The sequence below is a fragment of the Copadichromis virginalis genome, linkage group LG12 (genome assembly GCF_057382275.1).
Source record: "Copadichromis virginalis isolate Kocher_CV1m ecotype Utaka linkage group LG12, C_Virginalis_male_GT1.1, whole genome shotgun sequence".
Lineage (NCBI taxonomy): Eukaryota > Metazoa > Chordata > Actinopteri > Cichliformes > Cichlidae > Copadichromis > Copadichromis virginalis.
This window is the reverse complement of record NC_140629.1, coordinates 26056189-26072903: the sequence shown is the minus strand read 5'-3', so window position 1 is coordinate 26072903 and position 16715 is coordinate 26056189. Positions and strand designations below refer to the sequence as shown.

Here is a 16715-nt window from a genome sequence, read left to right as displayed (position 1 = left end):
CCGTGACCTGGTCCCAGATAAGCGGAAGAAGATGGATGGATGGATAAAATGCTGCTACTATTTATTTCACATTTTCATTGCCTAATTGTAACGTCTAATTTACTCTTACCAGTAGGTATTTATAAAGAAAGAAAAAGAGCTATAACAGAGATAAAATAATTATTGAGCAGAATTAAGTTGAGCTTCTCATGAGAAAGTTAAATATATACCAACAGTACAATATATCAACATATAAAAAAAGATTAAAAACATACTTAAACTGTAATTATTGCTATGTTTATCTCTAAAATAATTAGTATGGTGCTTTATAAGAGTATTATTTTTCAAATAGAAATACAACAAATTGCTCTTTGAAGAGTTTGAGGAATGTGCAGACCAAGGAGTTTGATTGGTAAGGGATCAAAATTCAAGTAAAATAATTTTATGATAAATAAACGGTCAACTTAATAAAAAATGTTTATCTATAGCTAAATTGTGCATTATTTTTATTTAAGAAGACAGGTGTGTTAACAGCAATATTACAGTAGCATACACATTACTGTCCTAATATCCAGTGTTACAGCTGGAAAACCTTAACTGATTTCTATTTGAATTCCGCATTGGACTGTTCTTTCAGAAATACAGCGGAAAAACAAGACGGTGTTGACAACACAGTAGTTTAGATGCCATAGCTTCGATAAATACGGTAAGGAGAACAGGAAATCAGCCGGGATGTGCCGGGAATGTTCCAGTAAACCGTCTTTGTGTAAGGCACCGGCCAACGCCATGACACCGATATGTTGTAGGTAGAATGTGTATCGGCAATTTGACTTGTAATCTCAGTTTTTCACATTTTTATACCGTAAATTACCCGTTTATTAGTAATTACCGTTAGTCTGACCAGTAGATGGTTTGAACGGCGTCACGACTCAAGCAGTCACCTGGATCTCTGATTGGCTCAGAGCGCTGATCCGGGTACTGCGCTAGAAGGAGCCCATTAGCTAAAGGTACCAATATGGCGGAGGTAAGAGGGAAAACAGGGGAGAAGCAATCGATGTTAAATCGACATTTTTAAAATTTGTGTGCTGTATTTTTCATTTTTACGCAATCGATTGAAGAAACAATGCTTTTTGCCTTGTGTGTAGCGTGTTTCGTCTCATAATTGTTGTTTTTATTTCTCTTAAATATGCTTAAATGTCTGGACTGATCCTTCACTACGAGGCCTCTGCGCCTTCGCTCTCAGCTGCTTCGGTGAAGCGGCTGTGTAAATTCATACGTAAATTTAACGTTAGCTTGCTGGTTCAAGTAAATTGCAGACCATATAATCTTTATGGTGAATGGAAAAATATTTTTTGATGTTCAGGCTGGAGTAGCGGCACCTACGTTTAAAAGGTTGCTCGACTTTATCGATTGCAGTACCGCGCAAACGAAATTAGTGTTTACATTTTTCGGTGGACAGCGTTAACATTTGGATTTGGAAATAGCTTTCCGGCTAGCTAAGCAGTACTGGATCTGCAATGACATATACAACCGATTATACGAGGTTTTTTTTATTCAGTCCTCTGGGGAAATTTTTTATTCCAGCGTTTAAAAAAACGTATCTTTCCCTGAGTGTGCAGCTCGGCTAGCGTTGTATTAGCCACCTATATCGGGTAACATTAGCGACAATTGCAGTTTTCCTGCCCGGCTATTTCCTTGGGTCATATTACACACAACGTAAAAATATTTTATTGGTCATCCTGTTTTAATATTTGAGGTTAAAGCCCCCGAGTAATTTATTTTAATTCTAATTTTCTGTCTTGCTCCAATTTATGGTATTTTTTTCCCTTCTTTTCCAGGCTTCCCTAGGGAGTTCAAGTCCAGGTAATACAATTTACTTTTACAATTTACTAATCTATATTAAGGTGTACTTTCAAAACTCTATTTTTACTTTTCACAAATAATAGTAAACAGAAATATCGAGATGAATTTCTGAAAATGTTATGAGTTTGTAATATAGTAAGGTTTTGCTTATTGCACGATAACAATTTGGTATTTATAATTCTTTTATTTTTCTTTCCATTTTTCTCGTTCAGTTGGCTCTTTATCATCAGAGGACCATGACTTTGATCCAACAGCAGAAATGTTAGTTCATGAGTATGATGATGAGAGGACTCTGGAGGAGGAAGAGTCTCTGGAAGGCGGAACAAATTTCAGATCTGAAATTGCAGATCTGGAAAAGGTATTATAATAAATCAGTAAATCCATATGCCATTCCAAATGTCATATGATAGGTGCAGTGTATAAATTTGTCCAACTTGACCATCTTGTACTTCGTACATGAAAACGGTATAACCCTGTGAAATGGAATTGATACATTTTTCCATTCATTTTTCTTTTAACAGGAAGGGAACATGCCTTTAGAGGAACTGTTGGCCATTTATCGCTATGAGGCCTCAGCAGGCTCCAGTATAGACAGCTCCTCTGGAGACCTGACTGATGAGCTTCCCGACATGACTTTGGATAAGGTAAGGAGTTGCTGTTATTTGGTAGTTATACAGTTGCTAAGTAGATTTGTGAGAAGCAATTGGCAATAAATATAGCGTTAATTTGTAAAACAATGCTATATTTGTAACTTATGGTTTTTGTATGGTGTACAATTTATATTCCTTTTACTCACTAGGAGGAAATAGCTAAAGACCTTCTGTCTGGAGATTATGAGGAGGAGACCCAGTCCTCAGCTGATGATCTGACTCCTTCAGTTACCTCCCATGAGGCCACTGATTTCTTCCCAAGAACACTTAGATGTAAGTGATAGATTACTACTTTTAAATTAAAAGTATTTTATGTTTGCAACTGTCAGAATTAAATCTTTTTTAGTGTGTGCAATACAGTGATTAATGTGCTCATTATTTTTTTATATTAATATTATGAGAATACTGAGAATACTAAGATGTGTAGTTTGCTAAATTTCAAATTTAGATTTTGGTTGTGAATGCTAAATGTAGTAGCAGTTCCCTTCTTTTTGTCACAGATATTTGGTGCAGCTGACAAGTTTTTAATTATTTTAAAACCTAGTGTGTAATATGTCACACAATAAAACGGTAATTTGACTGTGGATCTTGGTGTTATAAAGGAGGGTCACTTACTGTTGTGCACTGTGAAATATTCACTTCTCCCACTTAGCTGTTGATGAAAAAGTTACTGTTAAGGTTATAAAATTCGACAAGGCTCGTTGTCTAACAAAACATTTAGATAAAGATGTGTTAAGTCTGCAGCTAATGCAGTTATTTGTGTAAGTTAAGCTTAGCTTATCTGTCTCTGACTGCTGTTCTAAATTTAATTTTTAGCATGTCCAAATAGAGCCAGAATCAAAAAAAGTACAAATAGGTTGGATTAGAAAAGTAACTCAAATAAAACCATAATTATAACACTGTAAAATAAAGACAAACAGCTGGGATTTGTTATGCAGTTTGCATAACAAAAATGAATCATTAGCTCAGTCATTTTACTGGAAAAATATTTTTGTCATAAATTTGTTTTTGCAGCTGTGTTACTCAGCCAACTTACCGTGGGTTTGTGGTTTGAAACAGTGTTGGTTCTTTACACATAACTTTACCTAAATTCTTTGGAAAGCTTCAAGTATGTTTGAGGAGATCTTACAACCTTTAGCAGAAAAACTGGAAAAAAAATCTTTTGGGTAAAACATCCGGCTTTGGCATTAAGCAGCTGCCATTTAAATTCAGGGTGTGCTAAAGTATTTAAGATTTACTAATTGTTAAACATTTTTTTTCTTTCTTTTAAAAAACCCCCCCAGCAAACGCTATTTCTGACGGTGATAAAGAGTCAGAGTGTGATGAAGATGGCCCATGCCCAGAGGACTCGAGAAAGGTAAATGATTTGTTTCATTTGGAAACATGGATATAGGATATAGTTTACTCGCCGTTTCATGTTTGTTTCATGTTAAGTCAGGTTGCTTTTGAATTCAGACATGCCCTCTTATGCTTTGTAATAGGAAATAATGGTGGGATTGGAATACCAAGCAGAAGTTCCTTCTTGCCTCTGTCACTACAAAGATGAGGAGAAAGGTGAATACTACTTTTTTTTTTTTTTTTTTTTTTTTTGCTTTCATCACACGTTCCTAATCTATTCTTTAATGTGGCTGCTTACAGTGTTGTTAACCATTCAATTAAGAATAGGTGATGTACACCTGGTGATTAATTTTAACATCATGTATTTGGTTGTATAGCATATGAAGATGAAGATGAGTTACTGTGGAGTCCAGGTGTATTATCAGAAAACAAGGTTAGAAGTTTCCTGTGTGAAGTATTGTCACGGACGACAGATGAAAAGACGGGGTGTGACAAACCAGGAATGCACGTGCGAGACAATGAGCAGGTCAGTCATGTCTTACTCAGTCCTTTACGTGGTTTGATAAAATGATGAATGTGTTATTAGCAGTGCACCTCAAGAAAGGTATTTTCTCTGACATTCATATCTGTTTAATTGTTTCTGATCAATTTTGGCAAATGCTATAATTTTTACTCTTTCATTCTTTCAATGTAGGCTTTACGTGAGCTTGTAAAATGCAACTACAACACCCGCGAAGCACTAGAAAGATATTGCAACCATGTAAAGTCCTCAAAAGGTAAGCAAGTGATTTCTCATAGGAAATGTCATTGTGATTCGTTTGCACCTCAAGACACTCAAAATGCTTCACATGTAGATTTCACTTTCATTCAAAGTCATTATTGTACATGGGGCCCCCCCTTTCAGTAATTAGACAAATGAGAATTGATGAACAGTTTCTTGATCATGTGAGGTCGAGCTGATTGCAAGTATTGGACTTGATGGCTGTTCACTGACATCAAAATATGAGAGATGTTAATGCAAATGTAGGATGCCATCATTAGGCTGAAAAACCAAAATAAACCTTTGGGACTAGACAAATTAGATGTCTTTGAAAAAGGAAAACATTGCCGCTCAGCAACACCAAAAGACTACATAAGACAACTAAAGCTTGGATTATAATCTGTTGCGGACACTGACAGCTGGAGGCCTGATGCCTGAGTTCTCGTTCCTGTTATACTTCTTTAAAATCAACTTGAAGTCCGCTGCTTGAGCGCATGCATGGTTGTATTGTCTCAGCAGACAAGTCTGCGCGGTCACAAAAAACAGGTAGGCATGCAAACTCTCACGTTTACTGTCTGATGACGACATTTACAAACCACTAGTTTCACTGAATAATAAGAACGCCTGATTAGGCCTGCCAAGGAATCCTCTAAAGGAGCAGTTTCTTCTGCCTAAAAACATTTAGACAGATGAAACCAAGATGAACTTGTACCATAATGATTGGAAGTGAAAAGTATGGGGAAGGAGAGAAACGACTACCAAATCATGTGTTAAACATGAGGCAATGTTATGGCATGTGTTTATTGATTATGGAGACTGCAACAAGATTTTCTCAAGGCAAAGAAATGGGATATTCTTCACTTGCCAAGCCAGTGACCTGATCTTAAACCAGCGGAGTATCCCTTAAGGACCCATTGTGGTCACTACATTGTGTATTTTTGCCTTCAGTCTGGCCAAGCCACCCGTTTGGGGTTACAAAAAGTGAGAGCTGAAGAACGAGTCGAAATAATGTCAATGTGTGACGCAGGACTGAGGATGTAACTGGAGATGGAACAACCCGATATACAGTATTGGTACCGGTCCAATCTTGACCTAAATTACTGGATCGGATATCAGGGAGAAATAAAAAAAAAAAAAAAAAAAAAATGAATTAAACATCACAAAAGCACCTCACAAAACTTTTGACATGGCATACACCAGCTCGCGACCATAGCACGTTGGAGCAGTATGTGTCACCTGATAGAGCGGCTGTTGTGTGCGAGACCTGTCGGCGGTCTGGAGTGACTTCACACTAAAAAGCATCGGGAGCCTCGCTACATGCTGCCAAACCGGCATTTCATCTCTGAGTAGGCTATCCCAGTGTATTTTTTATTTATTTTTTGTTATTGTTATCATGCGATCTCTAGTCTAGTGTGTGTTACAATTCGCAAGGTAGCCGCTGTGAGTGTTACGGGCCCTTAACATTTGCTGAAGATGGAGCTGAAGGCAGAAGATCCACAAACAAATAGAAATTGAACACGGCTCCAATGAAAGCATCGCGACAGAAATCAATACATTTGGTATTGTCCACGGGTGCTAGATCTGAGGCAAATTTAAACATTTGTTAAAAATTATTAGTTTGTCCAATTACTTTTGAACCTTTGGAATATGGGAGACTATATAAAAATGCCTGTTATTCCTAAATGGTTGATACTAAGTTTGGAATAATGGACCATTCAGTTGGGATGAATTTTATTGGTGGGACATGTCTTGGTTTCGACATGGCCTGTGGTTACCTTTGCACACCCATTGTTAAAATGGATTCATGGTTTCATTGCAGAAAAATCACCTCCATGGTCTGAAGAGGAATGCAAGAACTTTGAACATGCTCTTCAGATGTATGACAAGAACTTTCACCTCATTCAGAAACACAAAGTAAGTGTGAATTTATGGTTCCCTTTACAAGTGTATGCAAATAAAAATGTATACAAAGTTTTGTAAACTCTGTCCCCCTCCTCTCCTCTCAGGTCACAACAAGAACAGTAGCAGAATGTGTGGCATTTTATTACATGTGGAAAAAGTCAGAGCGCTTTGACTTCTTTGTGCAGCAGAATCGGTTCGGGAAGAAAAAGTTCAGCAACTATCCTGGAGTAACGTAAGTGAAATGAAACGGAGTGTCTGTCTTTATTGCTTTGCTTCAATAAAATGGAAAAAAGTTCACATAATATGGAAGAAACAAACCCAGTGACATTTCTTTGTTTCTAGTGACCTGATGGACAGGCTGGTGGATGAAGCGGAGGGGTTAGCTGTGGACAGTTCCTCCTCCGTGTGTTCAGGTGCTGGTGGTGGTGGAAGGCTGGAAACAACCACAGAACAGCAGCTTAGCCTGCTCAACTCCATCACTGCCAGCGACCTCACGGGTTAGTTACAGACCTTAGTTGTGCAGCGATGGTTTAAAAAAATAAAAATAAATGACTACTTCTTGTTGTTAACTGTTTTGTGTCTTTGCAGCTTTGAGCAACACTGTAGCCACAGTATGCAGTCCTGCAGAGGTTAGCTGCCTGGACTCCTACAGCTTTCCTCCACTGGACAGTCTCCATCGAGGTTCCCTGAACCACGAGGAATCCCTTGGGTTCCCTGCAAATGGTGCAGAACCTGACTGCCTCAATATGCTTGAGGCTGGCTTCTACCACTCAGATCTGGGCCAGCTGGGAGGCGTGTGCGTCAACAAGGACTGTGAGCGGCCCTCCAAGAGACTCAAGATGGCGCTGCCTGACTCCTTTATCAATGACGTATCCGTGGGTAACCTCGGAGTGGACTTTGATGCACGACGGACGACGACGCATCACCACCGAATCACCGGCGCCAAAATGGCAGTATCTGTCACAGACTTTGGGAGCTTGGCTGGGAGCGGTGAGCCCAACGGGTTTCTGGGAGCACATGCACGGCACCACACACAGCACACTGCAGCACTTCAGTCAGAGTGATCTTCCTCATCTTCTTCCCTGTTCTTCCCTTTTAAGATCCCTTTTTTTCCTGCTTGTACATAAGACTGACCTCACTGGAAAATTCAATTTGTTTAAATTCTATTATATATATATATATATATCTATATATATGTATATGACTATACTTTGTTTTCATTTTTTGTGTAATATGACATCAGTGATGTCTATCATATAGAACTAAAATCTTGATTTCTCTCAAGAGTTTATATAGTCATTTATTTTATTTTTGTTTTGCGGTCTTGAGATGTGTAACGTCCATGTACAGCAGGGCCCAGGGGCTGCAGTAGGAGAGATGTGTCTCTTCCTCCTTCACATCTACACCCACCATCTTCAGAGCTTCAGTACCTTATCCTGCCATTCTTCTAGCTGCCAAAAACTTAGTTTCCCCAGCTCTGGTGTTAGCATTTAGTTGCCTGTATTTGTTGTTTAAGGTGGTACTATTTTTTTTTTCTTTTTTTTGTTTACAGGTACTTTCCAGTAACCCAACTTGTGCAAATGGTTTTTATATGATTTGAATCTACCTGGATACATAACTGTACGAAGAGCAACACTAGCATGGAGATTAGCTTGGAAACCAGGAAGTGTCGTGGCTTAAGCTGCTAAGGCCATCTTGTTTGGGTTTCTTCTCTTTATGTTCTCTTGTGCTTTGTAGTCTGTCTGCTTATTTACCTTTGTTCAAAGTGGCCAATACTGGAGGTTTTTTTTTTTTTTTTTTTTTCCTTTTAATAATGCCCATGTAGTCAAACCCAAATGAATGGCCTTGTTTTTTGTTTTTTTTGTTGTTGTTGTTGTTGTTGTTTGTTTTGTTTTTTTCTTTACATTTTAAAATAGGTGATTGAAAAATACCGGCGCAAATTAATATACTGGGAGTCACCTTGTTTTACTGTTGAGTATATAAATATATTTTTAAAATCCTGCTACTTGCTAGAATATCAACGAACCATAACAGCAATATTGCAATGCAAAGATTTCTGGTTGGGTTAATAGCCATTTAAACCTCGACACAGTAAAGTATGTATTTATTGCATATACTTTTCTCATTCTAAAGTTTTATTTCACCCTTTCAGTTCATGCTTTCACTCACGCTACGCTTAGGCAAGTTAAGCTGTGTGTGTGTCCTAATTAAGTGGATATGTTCCTAAATCAAGTAGCGCCTTTTTTTTTTCTTTTTTTTTTCCCCCCCTAACCTGCTAGCAGTATTATTATTATTTTTTTTTTTTTAAAGCTTCTCTGAGTTTGTATTGAACCTCTGCCTAGCCTGTACTGCCTAGTTATGCCTTTTTGAAATCCGGTTGACAATATTTTGGAGCCTAGTAGCAGAAATGGAGCTGTTTTTCGCTTGACTGAAGTTCATAATTGTGAGTTGTAAAACGTTTAGCAGGTCAGTGTCAGTTGATTGGATGCAGTAGTAGTGTTTACTTAATTTATCTATGCATTGTGCTATGACTATTTAGTTTGTTTCAGGGGTACATCATGTTTGTTGTGTCCATTCATGCCTAATAATCCTTAAGTTTAATCAAGCAGTTCAGTTTCAACGGCCAGCGTCAGAGAGGATAATCACATCTGTGTTTCATGTAAATAATTAGCAAATAGCCTTTAAAAAGTCTATTAACTGACCTCTTACACTTGTGAATCTGTGTTGATAAAAAGGTTTTACTTTGATTCCTTGTCAGAAAGGCAATAATTTGTAGATATGTACAGATATTTTGGGTTTTGCATTTTACTGGTTGACTTGGTGTTTTCATTTCTTTTCTCTCCTTGGAAAGTCACCCAGACACCAGGACACAGCTGAAACCACGCATGCCAGCTGTGCCCTGTTTCAAGTGTACCACTGAAAACGGCTTTACCCGAAGACGTATTGATATTACTCAATGTTGCAATTTTTGCATTCAAAACATGCAGCCATGTGTAAAAGACACTCATGTTTCTTTCCTTAAGAGTTTTTACATGTTGTCGTCGTCTATATTTGTCTCGATGGTAACGGGATGGCTGCTGCTGTAAGTGTGTGGAGAGCTAGTTTCTCTTTTAATGCAATGTGCATAATGCAGTAGGTCCTCCAAGCTCTTCTAGCTTTAGCAGTCCAGTGATATTTATTTCACCTGTGGTTTGTACAAAGACTCAGAAAAACTGTCAGAATGTAAAGGCCATTAAGTAGTAGAAGTAGGTTTTTCACCACCCTGTGAACTCTCGAAAATGTGATATTTTATTGATATCTCTGGTATGAGACTTGTGTGTGCAAGCAAGCACTAAACAAATTTATTTTATATTTTGTATTGTGTTTTGAAGTTTAAAAAAGAAAAAAATATAGCAGTTGTGGTTTTGAAGAAGGAAACAAAGTCCTTTGATGAAAATAAAAACACCTTTGTGAATAAAAACCTACAAAACTTAAAAATGTATATCCAGAAATATAGACAATCAAAAACTTCACTATGAGAAATGTTCAAGAAGCTATCTTTATTGTTTATAAAAATTGTACATAAACATTGAGGTTTTTTTTGTTTGTTTTTTTCTTTTGTTAAACATTATTTTGTATTTTATGTTGTACTTTAATACCTTGTGTACAGATCCAGAAATAAAGCTCTGGAAAAGGTTCGAAGATTACTGCTGCATCTTTATCATTACGTTTATTCTTTACATGAGAGCGGCAGTTTAACAAAACTTGAGGCTTAAATTCCTCGTGATATTAAAAAAGAAAGTTTTAGTCATTAGTTTTTGGACCAAGTATTATTTACAGCCCCCCCAAAACCATTCTTTAAACTGACAAAATCTCAGCTCAAGTTCTGCTTACCTGCCTGTTCCATCTGAACCAGCCTAAAATCCTTACAACCACAGGTTGGTAGGGAAAATGTATTGCCTGATTGGTTAGCAAGTGGTTGCTGATTGTTGCTGGGTGAAATTGGTCACAAACCACGTGTTATACCAAAATAAAACTTTGCACTTACTTTGGTCTCTATCAGATTGCTTCAGGTGCCCACAGTTTGCATGGAAGACAGCAACATGTCTGCAAACACTTGTCAACTATTAAGTAGTAAATGAAAACATTTGTCTACAAAATAAAAGCTGTCCAATCAACACAAAGGTGCAACCTTTACTTTGTAGGCAAAGCACTAAAAAGTACTATTCCTAGTCACACTAGGGAAAACTGGCTAGAGATTGAATAATGAACAACATTATTGGGACTGCGTGCAATAAACTTGCTGTCTTTTTCTTTTAAAATTGTTCCTTCCTTGATATAAGATCAGGTTTGCAACCACTCACTGCCTGATTGTAATTCATTGATTAATTAACTGTTAAAAATCTGCAAAATAGCTACAGAAATTCTCAACAGCTACTTATATTCAGCCAGAACCTTACAGAGACATTCCTCCACAACCAGTGATATAGTTGCTGGAGGACAGTGATTTAACTGCAACGTGACATTGGCACTCAGCAATTTTGCTTTTAGGAACCAGAATATAAGACTTGAATAAAGAAAATTAATCAAGCCTGAGATGAAGCATATTGGCCACTGCAAAAACTGCCATTGCCAAGCTCAGGTTCAGAGCCAACATGTATTACAGGTAATAAAATTCCCTAAAATAGAAAAATAGTTAATGATAATATAGATTATCAACGTAGATTGCAAACAAGAGGACCTTGAGCTTGACTTTTTTGTCAGTTCACTAATTTGTCTTTTAATAAAATAAAAACAAGTTAGACAAAGAGCAGACAATTTCACCTTGCATCATAAAATATACAGACAATTCCTCTGCTTTTAGCCAAAAACACTACCAGCTTTATACTCACTAAACCAGCTGCTTATTATCTTGATCTTCTGAGAGAGATCTGTAGAGTGAGAAAGTCCTCTGCCAGAATCACATCTACCCCAGTGTCCTGCAAAGCCTCTTCAGCCTGTCTCTTTAACTCTGAAACATGGTCTTCATCTCCTTCCTTCACCATGGCGCTGGGTTTGTACCGCTGACTGAAGTGATTTAGCACCAGCCTCCGTGCACAGCAAGCCCGTGCTACTGCCGCTGCCATCTCAGGTGTGCTGTGCCCATGGTCCACTGCTTTCTCTCGGTGCTCGTTCCCAAGGGTGGCCTCATGAACCAGAATGTCCGCTCCGCTGCACAACCTCTGCGGCCCTTCCCCAAGCACCGAGCTACAGTCCCCTAAAATGCAGACTTTCCTCCCAGGAATAGCTTCTTCTAGCACCTCACTAGGCTGCACCACACGCCCGCTTTCAAGAGTTACTGACTGCCCAGCTTTGAGGCGCCCATAGAGAGGGCCTGGTTTCAGGCCTGTAGGATACAAAATGAGACCAGCTGCAAGGGTTGCTTTTCTGAAATTGTTTCTTGCATTAATAAATAATTGGTGACGACAGTTATTTCCATCTACTTTATATGCAGGGAATTTATATTTTTAATATTACACAAATAATGAAGAGATATTAAAAGAACAGAAAATGCCTCTCACCTAGTTCCTTCAGCAGTTCTGTTTTCAACCTTCCAGGTCGATCTCGCTCCTGAATGCAAAAACCAAAGGAAGGGATGCGGTGAAACAACCTGAAGGCTTTGACCGCAAACTTCTGGTCTTCAAAGAGAAGATAAGTGTCACTGGAGACATCCAAGGAGATTGTTCTGCCTGGTTGCTCCTGAGGATGGAGAGGACCGCACTCTGCTGCCATCTGGGGAGACAAGAGAGGTGCTAGTATTCGTCAGAAAAAAACAGCATACAAGTGGACAAAATACAAAATGTAAATGCTCAGGTGGAAACTGCCATAACTGGTGAGCTGAGGAGATATGCTCAAACATGTACCAGCGCAAGTCAAAGGAGGCATATCAGCAACAATTTGCACACTGATGTCTTTTAAATAAACAACTAAACTATCATGCATAGTAATAAAAAAAAAAAAACAGAAAAAAGCTACAATTTAAAGATGACCCTAAACACATCACACACAGGGAAGTGATCATGTAAAGAGGAAAGCTGTGAAGATGCACTTTCTCTGGAGGAAGAGTATGACTGTCCTGCATGACAGAAAATCATATATATTTTTATAAAAACATAAATGAAATGATGAACCCACAAAAAGAGATTTTTTTTTAATCTTTTTGGCAAACATAGACTTTTTCATACCTCTTCAAAGTCTTTTTTAGGGCTAAGATCAACTTTTAAAGTAAAAGTTGGAATTAGGTTTAGATTGAGGGTTTAGCACACAGTTAAACCTAGGGGTAAGAATCTTAAGAAGGTATTACTGTCAGTGAATGTCCTCACAAATATAACACTTACACTCTGTCAGATCAACACGATTGGTGTAGCTAGTGGTGTATTTAAGTCTGTATTAAAATGTTGTGATGAGCAGTACTGAAAGCTGCACTGAGGTCTAGCAGGACAAGGACAAAGACAAGACCACTGATAGAGGCCATAAGATCACTAGGAACTTTCACTACATCTTTATCATTTTCTAAATAGAAAATATGAATTCCAGATTTCATCATTTAGTAAAAACAGGGACTGACAGCAGGGAGAGGTGATATTCTACAACACAGGAACATCAAAACAACAAAATCAACGACTTACCTCTGGGTTAAGTTTTCCTTCTTCTGGGCTCTGGTCAGGTGTGGGCTCCAATTCATGCACTAAAAACCAAGAGAAAAGATGTGAACTATTATATCTTTAACCAGGATATAACTTAGGTATAACTTGAATTATTTGATCAGTGTTCATCAAGCAGCATATCTGAGCCATCTACTAGGTTTCTTAAAGATTCTTTTTTAAAATGATGCAGCTGCATTAAAAAAAAACAGCAGCAAATTATAAATAGCCCAGGGAACAAGATTCAGACTCAGAGAAACTAGTAAACAGAGCATCCACAACAAGCTACACCGTCTGCTTGTTCTTAAACCCCTGTATTGAATGCTTTCAATCTTGTATCAATACACCAATCAGGTATAACATTATGACCACGTGCAAGGGAAGTCAATAACACTGACTAACCCATCATGCCACATGGTAATCAGCGGGATATATTAAGGAACAGCTGAACATTTTGTCTTCAAAGTTGATGTGTTAATCGCAGGAGAAATGGGCAAGTGTAAGGATTTGAGTGAGTTTGGGAGCCAAACTGTGATGGCTAGATGACTAGGTCAGACCATCTCCAAAACTGTAGCTCCAGTGGAGCGTTCCTGGTCTGCATTTGTCAGTTTCTATTAAAAGTGCTCCAAGTAAGGAACAGTGGTGAACCAGCATATGGGTCATGGGTGGTCAAGGCTCACTGATGCACGTGGGGAGCAAAGGCTGTGTATAGGGCTGCATAGCTGCAGACCAGTCAGGGTGCCCATGCTGACCCCAGTCCACTGCCAAAAGCGCCAACAATAGGAATCTGAGCATCAGAACTGGACCACCGAAGTTGGCCTGGTGTGATGAATCATATGTTCTTTGACATCATGTGGATGGCTGGGGGGGGGGGGGTGTATGAAAAAACCTGGGAAACACCCATATAGCTTCTGTATTGAGCTTCCAGTTCATGGAAATGGTATTCCCTGCTGGCTGTGGCCTCTTTTAGCAGGATAATATGCACTGCACACTTGATGTGTTGACTTGGTTTCCAAATTCTTCAGATCTCAATCCAATTGAATCTGATCCATGGATGCCCACTTCGCAAGTTACGGACTTAAACGATCTGTTACTAACACCTTGACGCCACCACAGCACACCTTCAGTGGTCTAGGGGAGTCTGTGCCACGATGGGTCAGGGCTGTTTTGGCAGCAGAACGGGGCCAAACGTCAGGCAGGTGGTCATAATGTTGTGCCTGATCAATTTATCAGGCCTTGGACCTGCCTGCGTAAGGGAAGAGCAGCTGTGATCCAGTGATGCCAAGAGTGACTCTGAGAAAGTGTCTGAGACCCCGTGGCCCATAGATGTCCACACAGTTCAGGTCCTGCTGAGATTCAGGGCTGGTGTTGAGACTCACAGTGCAGAGGAGACCAGGTAAACCGAACAGGTGATCGCCATGCAAGTGGGAGATGAAAACCTTGGTGATTCGCCCTGTGTGAAAAGCACATCACATTTTTACACCTTCATATCAAGTCGGGCATTTTGCTGTAAACTGAATTAAACTATATGCACTTAAAACAGGTTCATGTCAAGATGGAGATGAGGATTTTTTTTTCTTTTCCTAAACAACACTGTGCACTGTTTTGTCTGTTTCATATTTATGAGCACTTATAAAAGGAAGTCTTAATTAGCCTACAAACAAATGATTTGGGGTATGGAAAGGCATGAACAGATTTGTTTCAATGACAGGAAGTTTATTCAGGGGAAAACTTTTTTTTATTTTTCCAGAAATATTTAAAGGACAGACAGACTGTGTGTGTGAGGATCTGAAGTGGCACACCGGCTCTGAGCTGGCTCTTCATTAGCTGGATCTGGGTTCCCTCTCCGCAGTCAAACAGCCAGCACTCCCCGTCCGTCCGCAGCACCAGAGCCGAGGCACCGCGGTGAGGGGACGGGTACGCCGAGCCCGTCCCGAGGAAAGTCAAATCCATGGTCATCCTCCCGGAGTTACAGAAAACTGTTTTTTACTATCTGCCACACAGTAGCAAGCATGCCATGTCAATGAAAATACTGTCGCCCGCTGATGACGTAGGATGCGTGACGTGTCCGGTTAGGTACGATTGGTCGTAATTTTAAGATCACATATCAAAGACGATGTTATATTCCCTCTGTATCCTATTGGGGAAACTGCGGGGAGAAATTGAACTGGGTAAAAATATGACCTCTTCCACAAAATTTCTTAATTCTTATTAAGTTAAAAAAGTTTCTTTTATCCAACCAAACACTTCCTTCTGAAATATAAAGCTTATGTAGATATCTCCTACTCTTTCTGTAAGCTTATCCGTGGACATGTATTCATTTTTTTTATTTTTTGAAAATGTACCCATTCACAGAACCTTCGGAAAGACATTGCTGCTCTGATCTATTAATGTCCAACCTGATTTTCTGCTGTTTGTTTGTTTTTGTTTTGATTTTGGTTGGAATCACAGAGCTCAATGTGAAAGACTCATCTGTTGTATTTTTTATCAGTCTGATTTTGTTTCATGCAAAATTGCTATATCTATAAAAGCAAAACAATGAATGGGAAACCGCTTTTTGACCTCTTTGTAAAGGATCTGTCCGGTAAATGGTGCAGAGAGTGTTCAGTGTCCTCCTTTCCACCACAGCTTCAGAAGTGTCCATTTTGCAGTGAATCACAGAGCCACCCTTCCTGATCACTGTATTTAGTCTATTGTTTACCGTGTTACCAGCTCCAACCCACCTCCAGCAGACCACAGCAGTGTGCTGGGCCCACCACGACTGAGTGATAAGAGTATCACCATCATTTCTGCAGCTTACTTCTCACCCCCTTTTGGTATACAGCCTCTGTATCGGTTTTCCAGTTCAGCTTGTTGTCAGTATGGATGCCCATGTACCTGTACTTCTTCAAAACAAAGGACGTCACAGCCTCGGGCCTGATGCTGTCAGGGCCAGCAGCCTTGCTTTGGTTCTCAGGCTGTCTCCTAATCTGGCCAGAAGTCACACTCAAACAGAAGGTGTTTAACCGATGTGGGGGTGTTATCTACAGAATTCACTTGAAGAAGTGCAGCGTGGAGGCCAGTGTGTGGTAGAGAAGGCAGTAGAAAGCTGTGAACTAAAGAATCTGTGTAGCTCTTTGCTCTCTCCATAGAGTGCTCACTGGCTGGCTGTCACCTTAAACCCAGAGATCTTCTTTCCACACCACACATCACTTATGTTGTTCGGCTTGAGCTCAGCCTCCAGCTTCCTCCTGTAGGAGTCCTTGCAGTTCCTCAGCTTCCCCCTTAGGTCGGGCTGCACTCTCCTCAGTTCTCCTCTTTCAGCTTTCTTCTTTTTATTAAGCAGTTAAGATCAGTAGTGATCCAAGTCTTATTGTTCTCAAAGCAGCATGCAGTCCTGGGCTGGTAAGTTGGCATGTTTACAATTTGATGCATTCGGTAATGCAGCCATGAAAACTGTTAGTGTCCTCTTTAAGTGGTCCACAAAATACATTCCAGTTGTTGACTCAAAGCGGACTCATGCATCGTCCTCCTAACAACTGGACACAGCTAGCTGTTTAGACGAACGTACTTTGGTATCAG

At 39.4% G+C, this 16715-nt stretch overlaps 2 protein-coding genes across 7 annotated transcripts; one reads left to right on the top strand and one right to left on the bottom strand.

The window, feature by feature from the left end:
- Positions 1-374: 374 nt before the first annotated feature.
- mier3b (mesoderm induction early response 1, family member 3 b) lies at positions 375-12128 on the top strand. Of its 6 annotated transcripts, none has more exons than XM_085475669.1 (14): positions 692-1003; positions 1818-1842; positions 2055-2200; positions 2364-2486; positions 2642-2765; positions 3776-3849; positions 3974-4046; positions 4208-4356; positions 4525-4606; positions 6410-6504; positions 6597-6724; positions 6835-6989; positions 7081-7482; positions 12069-12128. In XM_085475669.1, exons 1-14 carry the CDS (start codon positions 995-997, stop codon positions 12083-12085), a joined length of 1602 nt encoding a protein of 533 aa, XP_085331795.1. In that variant the 5' UTR covers positions 692-994; the 3' UTR covers positions 12086-12128. The 6 variants fall into 6 exon arrangements, with proteins under 6 accessions (XP_085331797.1, XP_085331798.1, XP_085331795.1 ...); XM_085475670.1 differs by lacking the exon at positions 12069-12128 and adding an exon at positions 8045-8784; XM_085475671.1 differs by lacking the exons at positions 692-1003; positions 12069-12128 and adding an exon at positions 375-391 and having other exon boundaries at positions 7081-7776.
- On the bottom strand, positions 10019-15236 carry elac1 (elaC ribonuclease Z 1). The gene is made up of 5 exons (XM_085475674.1): positions 14957-15236; positions 14401-14607; positions 13140-13198; positions 12033-12243; positions 10019-11857 (listed from the first exon to the last, which is right to left on the bottom strand). The coding sequence occupies exons 1-5, from the start codon at positions 15111-15113 to the stop codon at positions 11379-11381; spliced, it is 1113 nt and encodes a 370-aa protein (XP_085331800.1). The 5' UTR covers positions 15114-15236; the 3' UTR covers positions 10019-11378.
- Between the last annotated feature and the right edge of the window lie 1479 nt (positions 15237-16715).

What these genes read in the sequence shown, in the direction of transcription:
- elac1 (XM_085475674.1), bottom strand. Translation starts at nt 15,113, where the DNA reads ATGACCATGGATTTGACTTTCCTCGGGACGGGCTCGGCGTACCCGTCC. An exon ending in GAAGAGCCAGCTCAGAGCCG is followed by an intron (nt 14,608 to 14,956) that starts GTGTGCCACTTC and finishes CTTTTCACACAG; the next exon opens with GGCGAATCACCAAGGTTTTC. An exon ending in AAGGAAAACTTAACCCAGAG is followed by an intron (nt 12,244 to 13,139) that starts GTAAGTCGTTGA and finishes TTGTCTCCCCAG; the next exon opens with ATGGCAGCAGAGTGCGGTCC.
- mier3b (XM_085475668.1), top strand. An exon ending in CCGACATGACTTTGGATAAG is followed by an intron (nt 2,487 to 2,641) that starts GTAAGGAGTTGC and finishes TTTACTCACTAG; the next exon opens with GAGGAAATAGCTAAAGACCT. An exon ending in AGCAACTATCCTGGAGTAAC is followed by an intron (nt 6,725 to 6,834) that starts GTAAGTGAAATG and finishes CTTTGTTTCTAG; the next exon opens with TGACCTGATGGACAGGCTGG.